At 41.2% G+C, this 12,129-nt stretch overlaps 1 protein-coding gene across 1 annotated transcript; it reads left to right on the forward strand.

The window, feature by feature from the left end:
* Window positions 1–1,948: 1,948 nt before the first annotated feature.
* LOC131950505 (uncharacterized) lies at window positions 1,949–3,088 on the forward strand. Its single transcript, XM_059312736.1, has 2 exons — window positions 1,949–1,955; window positions 2,241–3,088. Exons 1-2 carry the CDS (start codon window positions 1,949–1,951, stop codon window positions 3,086–3,088), a joined length of 855 nt encoding a protein of 284 aa, XP_059168719.1.
* The last annotated feature ends 9,041 nt before the right edge of the window (window positions 3,089–12,129 follow it).

Below are 12,129 nucleotides of genomic sequence, written 5' to 3' on the forward strand. Positions count from 1 at the left end.
ACGTTCTGAAAAAAAAATTAACATAGGGCAATACAACACTATCGTGTGATAAAACCGTAACACGATGCCATTCAGATAATTTATTTTAAGAATCCTAATTTTTGTAGTAGCAAATAGCCTTTGGAAAGGGGGGGGGGGGGTATTCAACGTGTTGCTGTATATATTTAGTAATAGAAAAAAAAATTACACGTGGTGGGGGTGGATCAAAATGTCTTTATTATTTATATGATACTCCCACGATCTCTAATGCGCGCCTTTATCGTATAAAAGCGAATACATTAAAACAGTCACACACGTGTATTTGATGTAGCTGTGTGGGTTGGTGTTGCCGTCTGGTCAGCACCGGGTACACTCCTGGCACTTTAAAAGTTCGTAGATCTAGAATCTAGCGAAACGAAATAACCCCAGAGCAAAGGTGATCACATTTTTCTATACCGCTGTTTAAAAGAGCTTTTTCATGTCGGACTGATGAAGACGGCCCATCAGTTATTGACGGCTAAAAATATACTGCGCACAATTCTCGCGCAGGTGCGGAAGCTTGGCGACTCCTCGCGAGAGTTTACGGTAATTAAAACATAATTTGTGTTCCAAAGTTCATTAGGACTATTGGCTGGAACAACAAGCACTTTTGTCTCTCATCTTAAAGCGATCGAACCTGGATTACAGAGGGGAATAACTCTGTCAGAGGGGAATAACTCTGCCAGATGGGTATAACTCTGACAGAGGGGAATAACTCTGTCAGAGGGGAATGACTCTGTCAGAGGGGTATAACTTACAGAGGGGAATAACTCTGTCAGAGGGGAATAACTCTGCCAGATGGGAATAACTCTGCCAGAGGGGAATAACTCTGACAGAGGGGAATAACTCGTGTGTCTAGATAACAAAACTCAACTTACTTGCTACTGTTATAAATCAAAACTCAACTCACCAACGACAATAAAACATCAAAACTTAGCACGCCGACGACTCTAAAACTCAAAATTCATCACAACAACTAAACTAAATCATCAAAACTCAACCCACTAGCTAAACTAAAACATCAAAGCTAATCCCACCAACTAAACTAAAAACTCACCAACGACAATAAAACACCAACACTCAACCCACCGACTACTCTAAAACATCAAAATTTAGCATACCAACTAAACGAAAAAAGATATATCCAAGCTCAATTGAGTAAATTGTGCAACAACATTCAAACTGTAGTGATGTTTAACCCCGACATCCCCACACAAAACACAATACATTTTTTGTTCAGGCCTGAAAGGGTTATGGAACAGTGCAAAGATTACCGTGGTGTTGGTAGATGTTGGTTGATTGCATGGATACTGGCGTGAGTTAGGGGGGGGGGAGGTGAGTGATATGTTTCTGAGAGAGGATGTTTCAACAAGTGATGTGAAGTGTGATTGGTAGTGGGATGTCAAATGTGATGAGATTTGTGTTGATTATTGGATGTGAGATGGGCATATACGATAGGAGTAGTGATGGTTTTTTTATGTGAGATGGAGATGGGGTATCTAATGGTGGCTAAATGTTTGATGGTGACAGGACATGTGAGGCGGAGGGTTGGGGGGGGGGTGTATCACGATGCTGAGATATGCGATGAATTGAGCATATTTTAAAGATACACACTCGTTGTCTAATTGCCTGTTCTTAGATGACCCAGTAGTTCGCCAAATTCGACCCGACTTCTCATCAAGTGTGGATATGTCGTACTCTCCATCCCCTCATCGTTTCCAACCAGAAATCAAACAAGACCTTCACGATTGAACAAAGACATTTATGAAGCCGCCTGTACTAAAGCAACAGCTAAAAACAAAAACAATACAACACAGGGCTGGACTGATCTACGTTTAAATATTATACTATATGCTCTCTGGTTTGCTGAAGTAAGCATTCCACCACAAGCAATCCGTTCACCGGAAGTTTGCCTGTGACGTCACACGCGATGATTGGTATGTTAAAAAGTTCTTCTTATCAATGAATTTCAACGGAGATGCTCCGGGTTCTGTTTAATGGACTGATAAACTCCGAGATTAGAAAAAAAAGTACCAGGGGAGGTAACTTTAACGCAACTGAAAGGGGAGATAAATTTAGAAGAAAAGAACTAAAAAGTAACATCAGTTATTTTTAGATTGTTTTCTTTTTCTTCAAAGCTGAAGAGTTGTCTAGTTGAGACATTGACATCGACACCCGTGGCCTTTATGTTAGCCGGGGTGTTTGGCTGTTTTTTTTTTCAGGTGAAGGGGCGAGACTCAGGCAGTTTGTTACATCAGATGTATTTGTTCTAGGGCAGTTTGTTACATCAGATGTATTTGTTCTAGGGCAGTTTGTTACATCAGATGTATTTGGTAAAGGGCAGTTTGTTACATCAGATGTATTTGGTTTAGGGCAGTTTGTTACATCAGATGTATTTGGTCTAGGGCAGTTTGTTACATCAGATGTATTTGGTCTAGGGCAGTTTGTTACATCAGATGTATTTGGTTTAGAGCAGTTTGTTACATCAGATTTATTTGGTCTAGGGCAGTTTGTTACATCAGATGTATTTGGTCTAATGCAGTTTGTTACATCAGATGTATTTGGTCTAGGGCAGTTTGTTACATCAGATGTATTTGGTAAAGGGCAGTTTGTTACATCAGATGTATTTGGTTTAGGGCAGTTTGTTAAATCAGATGTATTTAGTCTAGGGCAGTTTGTTACATCAGATGTATTTGGTCTAGGGCAGTTTGTTACATCAGATGTATTTGGTCTAGGGCAGTTTGTTACATCAGATGTATTTGGTAAAGGGCAGTTTGTTACATCAGATGTATTTGGTTTAGGGCAGTTTGTTACATCAGATGTATTTGGTCTAGGGCAGTTTGTTACATCAGATGTATTTGGTCTAGGGCAGTTTGTTACATCAGATGTATTTGGTTTAGGGCAGTTTGTTACATCAGATGTATTTTGTAAAGGGCAGTTTGTTACATCAGATGTATTTGGCTTAGGGCAGTTTGTTACATCAGATGTATTTGGCTTAGGGCAGTTTGTTACATCAGATGTATTTGGTTTAGGGCAGTTTGTTACATCAGATGTATTTGGTCATCCATAAATGACGTCACGCTTTTTTGGACGATTTTTACCCCTCCCCTCCGTCACACGTCGTCACTAAAAGCCAGACCCACCCCCCCCCTAAAATGAAGTCACACCCCAGCCTACACCCCCTTCAAAAATGCTGTTGAATGTTTCTTAAAACATCGATATTTTTCCAAAATCTTGTCGGAACTCTGTCAACATTGAGTGATGCAAAAAAGTGACGTCATACCATCTGAAACCCCTTCCCCCCTCATCACACACAGTCACAAAATTACGGACAACCCCCCTCCCTACGAGTGTGACGTAATTTATGGACGGCGTTGTGCAGTATCTGGAGCTGTATCTAGTCTAGACAGTCGCCTGCAGAAATCCTAGATTGAAACGATGCCTGGGATCGGCGTGGTCGGGTAGGTAAAGCTCACAGTTTCTAAGCTGAAAAGTCTGATCTCCAACCCAAGTTCGCTTAACACGTTGATACGCTATTTTAAAATGTATTGGAGAAAGAACCGACCAATGTTGCTATTAAGAGCGAAGAAGAAGAAGAAAAAAAGATACCTGAATTCTACGTACACACGTATCAAATATCGGAAAGAATTTAAAAAAAACTGACATTGTCTATTGTAAATTGGTTTAAAAGTTAAAACAATTATACGTTGTTAAAAAAAATACAAAGGTAAGCGGCAATTGAGAAAACAATTGGAACATTTCCCCATCAATTAGGCAGGAAATTTAAACGATAATTGTCTGTCTAATCTGTCATCATATGTCTGCTGTCTGGGCGGGAATGGTCGTCATGTCTGTTGTTAAAGGAAAAAAAAAAAGGTTTTGTATGCAAGGTTTTATTTCTGAGGAATTTGTTCCGACTACGGCTGTGTGTTTTCCGTCTACGGTTGTTTTACTGCATGCGTCTGTGATTACTCTTCTATTTCGACTCTTGCTGAATCTTGTTCCGACTACGGCTGTGTGTTTTCCGTTCACGATTGTTTTACTGCATGCGTCTGTGATTACTCTTCTACTTCGACTCTTGCTGAATATTGTTCTGACTGCCGGCGTGACTTTCAAAACATGTATGAATTCGGATAATCACCCTCTGATATAACCTATGTCCTAGTCACCCTCTGATATAAGCTGAGTCCTAATCATCCCGATATAAGCTGGGCCCTAACCACCCTTTAATATAAGCCACGCCTTAAGCCACCCTCTGATACAAGCTTTAAAACTTTGAAAGACACCCCACCCCCTTGGCCTCAGACAGTACAAAAACCTCAAGTATAATCATACACTCGTTTTGTTTGATTAAAAAAAATGGAACTTTAAACCAGCAAGCTGAATTCGCGCTTCATCACAGTGTTAAAAGGCCAAGAAAACGTTTTCTTACTTTGTCAAAAAACCCGATTACAGCAATAGAATTTTAACTAACCAAAAACTCTAAGTTTTACGGTATCTCGCCAGTGGGGATTAGCGCATTGTTACGGACTATTTGGGGCGGCGCATTGATACGGACTATTTGGGGCGGCGCATTGTTACGGACTATTAGGGGCGGCGCATTGATACGGACTATTAGTCCTAAAGTAGCGCTGGCAAGTTTATAGCGGCTCCGTGCGGTGATGGAGAGATGGAGGCTGGGGCACCGTACCTGTCCCAGATTTTTTCAACTGCTCATCCTGGGGATGGGGAGTGACGTCATGCTGACATACCCGGGTTGAATGGCGAGGGAGGGGAGCTCTAGTAAGGGGGTGTGGGGGTAGTTAGTCTCCTTGGTTTCAATATTTTTAGCACCACATATCCCACGTGACCTGAGGGGGAAGAGAGAAAAAATGCAACAAGGAAGTGAATGATAGATCACACATGTGTTTACTCCCTTACTTTTTTAAACTGCTAGACTAGAATGCTAATGATAAACGTATATGTGACAGAATTTTAATAAACGATTTGAAGAGAAAATTGTATAGTCTTATCATGCCCAGAGTAATTAGTTCGAGCTAGCGAGTTGATTTTGTTTGGATTTGAAAGTTGATATGTTAAATGGTGTGTGAGTGGTGATGGGAAGGTTTGAGTGGTGTTCAAGGGGTTAACATGTATTAAGGAGGAAAAAAGATGAAAAGAATTAAAAATGTATACGCATCTGTACGATATATCATTCTAATCCACTAATAATTATGAAATGAAACACGCCGTTGATTGAAGAAATGGTTTTAGAGTGGCACCCTAGTACACACAGAAAACATTTGTCCAGGGAGTTAGGGGGCACCCCAGGCCCAGTCCACCCATTCAACATCTGTCCTAGGAATGAGGGGGCCCCAGCCCACCCACAAAACATCAATCCGGGGAGTGAGGGGGCACCCCAGCCCACTCAGACATCTGACCGGGGAGTGAGGGGGCATCCCAGCCCACTCAGACATCTGACCGGGGAGTGAGGGGGCATCCCAGCCCACTCAGACATCTGACCGGGGAGTGAGGGGGCATCCCAGCCCACTCAGACATCTGTCCGGGGAGTGAGGGGGCATCCCAGCCCACTCAGACATCTGACCGGGGAGTGAGGGGGCATCCCAGCCCACTCAGACATCTGTCCGGGGAGTGAGGGGGCACCCCAGCCCACTCAGACATCTGACCGGGGAGTGAGGGGGCATCCCAGCCCACTCAGACATCTGTCCGGGGAGTATGGGGGCACCCCAGCCCATTCAGAGAACATATGTCGGTGGAGTGAGGGGCACCCCAGCCCACTCAGACATCTGTCCGGGGAGTGAGGGGGCACCCCAGCCCACTCAGACATATGTCGGTGGAGTGAGGGGCACCCCAGCCCACTCAGACATCTGTCCGGGGAGTGAGGGGCACCCCAGCCCACTCAGAGAACATATGTACGGGGAGTGAGGGGGGGGAGGGGGGGGGAGACTCTTCACCTGCCTTTACTAAAGCGATCACCCCTGGAGCGGTTAACACGGGTTCCCGTTGAAGGGTTGGGTTCAGAACACACAGGTCTTGTTGAAGGGTTGTGTTCAGAACACACGGGTTCCTATCGTGGGTTGGGTTCAGAACACGCGTTAATGTCGATGGGGTGGTTCAGCCCCCTTGCCGCTACACATAAGTGCAGTTGTTATTTCTGTCTGTCATATGAACCAGATGCTGAAATTCTTTCTGCTTCACATTGCGCCCAATTTTAGAAATCATTTTTTTTGTACCTGACTTTGAGAACTTTAGATATATCAGAGATAGATTTAAGATCTTTGTCGCGTAATCAAAACTTTGATCACTCGAACTTCAGTAACTTAAAATAGTTACATCGCTCGTCAACTGTGATTGTTTGCTACTTGATGTGTTCAACAGACAGAACTGAAGTCTTAAATCGTCTCCCTTAGCTGAAACATTAATTCCTCATGTAAAGTTGTCTCCCATTTAAAAGTAGTAGTCACAGTAAAAAACAAACGAAATAACTTTATAGCAATAAGGTTTTAAATGCACTGAAAATAAGAAAATAAAACACATTGCAAGTTTTGTTTATTTTCTTATTTTAAGTGCATTTAATGGCTTATTATTATAAAGGTTTTTAATGCTTGTTTTATTTCTAGTAGCAAAATACGCATCTGTTTTCTGAGTTACCTCCCACCTTGATAAAAAAATCCCCCCATTAGAACATCATGATCATTTGTTTGTAATTAATTTTAATTAATTTTACTCGTTTACACATATTATATGTCTCCATTAGTCAGTAAACACGTATCATAAATAGAAACCACGAACCAATCACACAAATACAGACACATGCACGCATGCACGCTCGCTCGCTCACACGCATGCACGCACGCAGGGACACGGACGAGACCCCCCTTCCCTTTACAGTCTATGAATCAAGCATGTCAACATGAGGTAAGGGTCGTTCGAGTGAATTTTATGTTTCTGGAAATGACGTCATTTACAAAACTATCACGCACCCCTCCCTTTCCATCATCGACCTAACGTGATTAACATTCTACGTTTCTATAGTGACAGTTAACTCACCTCTACCCTCCCCCCTCTCACCCCTGTCCTTAGTACCGTTTAGCTGAATTTTACGAGCACATTTACAACGTGTATACATAAACAACGTAAACATTCGACTGTTTCCGTCACTTTCCGTGGACCACCCACGATTTATACCCCGTGTCAAATTGTGTTGAGTCTCGCGACCTATCTGACGTAATATCCTGTCTGCTGTTTTTTTAGATCCTAAACCTGCGTGTCTCATCTCATTATCTCTGTTTATACACGCATTAAATGTTTGCCAATTATCATTATGTACGCGCACACATACACATATACACGCACATACACTAATACACACATTTACTGGAAAGGTAGGTAATTTGTACCCTATATAAATATCACGTCAAAAGTATTTTATTTTTACTTAATAAAAACAATATATATATAATTAATTATTAAAATGAGGAGCGCGCTTATTAAAACAAAAAATTAACATTTAACAAAATGGTAATAATTACTTTAAAAACACAAAAGCATAATACACAATTTATGATCAACATATTGACTACATAATATTTGAGATGATTTTCGTCGACTTTAACATTTAAAATATTCGACTGTCTTAAGGTTGTTATTTTTTTTAACATAATGATTGTGAGAACATCATCTCACATACTACACATATCTTGCTTTGAGATATTTTGTCCTGGTATCTTTTGTCCGTGAGATCATTAGTCACGGAACCCTTGCCACCCACCATCCGCATTAGTCGACTAAGATTACAATTAATGTATTTTGCTCGAACTACATCTTACGAACAGTGTAAAACTTCTATTACATCTTGATATACGCAAACCTATAGTACCGTATCTAGTGTGTAAAAGTGTATTTCTCCTCTATTGATGAAACCCTTTAGCAAATATCATAAGCAGCAGAGGTCTATGAGAAGAGAGGGAATATCGTATTAAAAACTAAAACACACAACTGCTGGCCTGCAAGTGAACTGTCAACTTATCAGTGTTTCTTCCAGACTTTTTTCTCCGGGAGGGGGGGGGGGGGCACTTGAAATTTTCGGGGGGGGGGGGGGGGGTCAACATTTTTCGGGGGGGGGGGGCGGACACTAGTAAAAGTGTATGTTTACTATATAAAATCCATCTCGCTCGGGGGGGGGGGGGGGCGCGGTAGAGATGCCTGGAAGAAACTCTGCAACTTATGGGTAAAGTGTAGTATAAAAGTATAGAAGTGAATGAGGTCTCTGTATATAGTACGCCATTCAGGATCTGACGTCATCGGGCTGGCCTTGAACAAGCAACACCAGGGATTGAAGAACATTGGTTGACCATCAATACATAGCAACATAATATATTCAAGACTGCCACCACACAGATAATGTAGTGGTAGATGGCCCGACCCAAGTAGGTACAGCCAGGAGGAAATAGATCTACATAGAGGGCAAAGGTCAGGGTGTTTAAGTGGGGGGAAATTATAAAAAAATTCATAAAAAACGTTTTAATAACAAGCTTTTATGTAATGATGCACTAAAAAGTAGAAAATAAATTATAGACTACTATTTATATAACTATAAAGAAAAGCGTGGGTCACTTTAGTATCTATTGGATACCTTTACTAATGTTAAGGAAGACACCCACGCTTTTCTTTATAGTTATTTAAATAGTAGTCTATAATTTATTTTCTACTTTTTAGTGCATCATTACATAAAAGCTTGTTATTAAAACGTTCTTTATGAATTTTTTTTCAGTACTTTACATGTTTTATTTACAATAGAGTTACATGACTAAAAACCATTGCGCGCCTACTGAACATCACGTTCAGTAGGCGCGCAATGGTTTTTGAACGCAGCCATTACGTGATGGCGCAGCTATTGAAGGTGATGACGCGTGTGGTGTGGTTGGCTAGACATGCCTACTAATTCGGTCCAAATTTTAATTAATTCATAAAAAATTAATTAGGCATCCAATTAAGTCAAATTTAGATTCAGATTGCATTGTCTTCATGTCTTGACCCACGTGCCAACTGTGAATCGTATCGGTCAAGTAGAACTGTCCGAATTTTCACTCCTGCGTTTCCGTCTAGACTGACGACTGACGACTTACGACAGACAGAGGAAGTGAGTTAAATAAAAGCTTGTAAAAAAAGAAGAAAGACGCGTTGATACTGTTGATAATTGCTTCAACACACACACACATATATATGTATATATATATATATATATATATATATATATATATATATATATATATATATATATATATATATATATTCTCTATATGCTCTATTCATAATCCTCTCGATTATGAATAGAGCACAATACACACACACACACACGTGTTAAAGAATATTGCATCCCTTTACAAACGCCAAAAAAAAACCAAAGTTGATATTTACGGCGACTTTAACCTTACAAGAAAGTTTACAGCTAAGCTTGGCCCAACTCAGACATGAATCAACTCTCTCTCCACTAGCACCTAGCCCCCCCCCCCCCCCCCCCTGATTTATTCGTCCACTCGAGTGAGCAACGTGTCCCTGCCCGTCAACCGCCGATGACGACATCTCCATGTTTGCTACCATCAGACAGGGTTGGAAGAATCGGAAAATAAAACGCGAAATGCCGAACTTTATTTTCCCATCCTCCCCTCACCCTAAACCCCCAAATCGTCAGAAATTGTTACAGAGGTTAAACCAGGTATCGTTACCTGCGCACACCTGGCCCAACCTGCAAAAACTTGCGTCTGCTAGCTAGGCAAGGATTTGACAGACTGACATGAAATAATGCCACCGGTGACCCGTAACACTGTCACGGCCTACGGTCTTCATCAAACCCGAGTTTAACCGCCAAACAACAAAAAGCCAAAATCGTAAACAGATACTAAAAGGGAGGGCAGCGATGATATATTTTTGGGTACTTTTATCTCCCTTCCCTTTGAAATTTGTTTTTTATCAGAATTTATTGATATCTCCTAATGTTCGTAGCAGACGGTTTGCCAAAAAAACTCCCGCCCTAGACTTTAGGAAAGGGAAACTACTGATACAGTATAAAAAGAAGGGAAATAACTCCATATAGTACCTGGTAACAAACTAGGGCATAACAGCAATGATCGTTTTAGAAGGATATGTTGTAGTGAACGGCAAAGGTAAAATAAATAAATAAAACATTACCTGTTGCTCTCACTAAAGATTGGCTCCATACTTCTATTTGGCTCTTTTTCTAATGGCTCTGGTTCTCTTGTTAAAAGACCGTACCGCTAAATGGCCCTGATGCCTAAATCAGATGGCTATATAAGATGGCTCCGATGGCGGTATTGGATGGCTCCGATACCTACAGTAACTGGTTCTGCCATGAAGGCTCTTCCAGTAGCTTCTAGCATCATTAAGGTTGCCACAATATACATAATGAGGGACGGTGTGGTAGGATGGTAGAGCATACGACTGTAAGCCCGAAAGTCTCTAGTTCGAATCCAGGTTTCGTGTCAGTAGAATGTAGTTAGTCCACCCAGCTCTGATTGGTATCGAACTCACGTTAGGTAAAGTAAAGGCGGCTGGACAAAGTACTGAAAGGTCACAGAAACAGATGAACTCTACTTCACCTGCACCTTGGACCGTCAAGTTTTTAAGTAAATATAAGCAACAGCTTAGCACCCACATAAAAGACGAGATAAGCTCATCAAACAGGAATCTAAGCTCGAACTATTGTTCTTGATTTCATCCCACGTACAGGAATCTAAGCTGGAGTTATTGTTCTTGATTTCACCCCTACCTATTTTCCTATTCTTGGCCACGGGCCAGATCACAACTTGGCCTTTTAATGTTGGCCTAGAAAATCTTTCTCCCCTGCCCCCTTAACCCTCTACTGCCCCTATATGCGCATCTACAACTTTTCCCCCTTAACCCTCTACTGCCCCTATATGCGCATCTATAACTTTTCCCCTTTAACCCTCTACTGCCCCTATATGCGCATCTATAACTTTTCCCAACCCTCTACTGCCCCTATATGCGCATCTATAACTTTTCCCAACCCTCTACTGCCCCTATATGCGCATCTATAACTTTTCCCCCTTAACCCTCTACTGCCCGGGGCCCCTGTATTCTCATCTTCAAATTTCCCACCCAAACCTTTAACACGCCAGCATTATCTGCCTGTTTTAACGGTATTAAATGATAATTAATCAAGCGAGTCTAATTAACTAACTACACGGAGACACATTCGAACACGAGTTGTTGTTTTTTTAATTTTTTATAGAACTTAAAAAAAAAATACACGCGTCAATTACAAACAATCTAGTGCTGGATGGCGAAGAATATTTTTTTAAATTTGCGTGTAGCAGTCTAAAATATTTGACTTAATTTTGTGGACGTAAATCAGACGTGTACAAGCAAATCTGGGGCGTTGGTATATTTCAATGTGTATGCCAAGATGGGGTTTAATCCTCTGAGTCTCACTAAGATCTGCTCATTGCTTAACAAATTAGCATTTAGACTTGGAAACCAACTTGTATATTAAATATCATACCAGTTAGAAATGTGCAAAAAGAGTCGTTAACTTTTGATACAGTCACATTGTTTGGGGATCTGTCTGTGTTTTGACATACGGGTCTTCTAAACATGGTTGATGGTTGAGTTCAATTGGATGCTTAGTTTCTCGAGATGTTTTAGTTTTAAACATGTTTAAATAAACAAATATTCGAAATCAGATTTGCTTGTACGCGATTTTAATTCAAACTCTATGGATGAGGCGATCGAGAAAGCCTTTTAAATAATATAAAACCTCGCTAGGTACTAGCTCTAACAGTGATTAGTAGAAGTAACATCCTATGTTTGATAGTAGCAATTACGGTCATGACTTGCTGATTTGTGGGCGTGTTAAGCGGGTGACGGTGAGTTAGTGGGCGTGTTAAGTGGGTGATGGTGAGTTTGTGGGCGTGTTAAGTGGGTGATGGTGAATTAGTGGGCGTGTCAAGTGGTTGATGGTGAGTTAGTGGGCGTGTTAAGTGGGTGATGGTGAATTAGTGGGCGTGTTAAGTGGGTGATGGTGAATTAGTGGGCGTGTCAAGTGGTTGATGGTGAGTTAGTGGGCGTGTT

This window comes from Physella acuta, unplaced genomic scaffold (genome assembly GCF_028476545.2).
Source record: "Physella acuta isolate Inbredline_101_S28 unplaced genomic scaffold, ASM2847654v3 ptg000008l, whole genome shotgun sequence".
Lineage (NCBI taxonomy): Eukaryota > Metazoa > Mollusca > Gastropoda > Physidae > Physella > Physella acuta.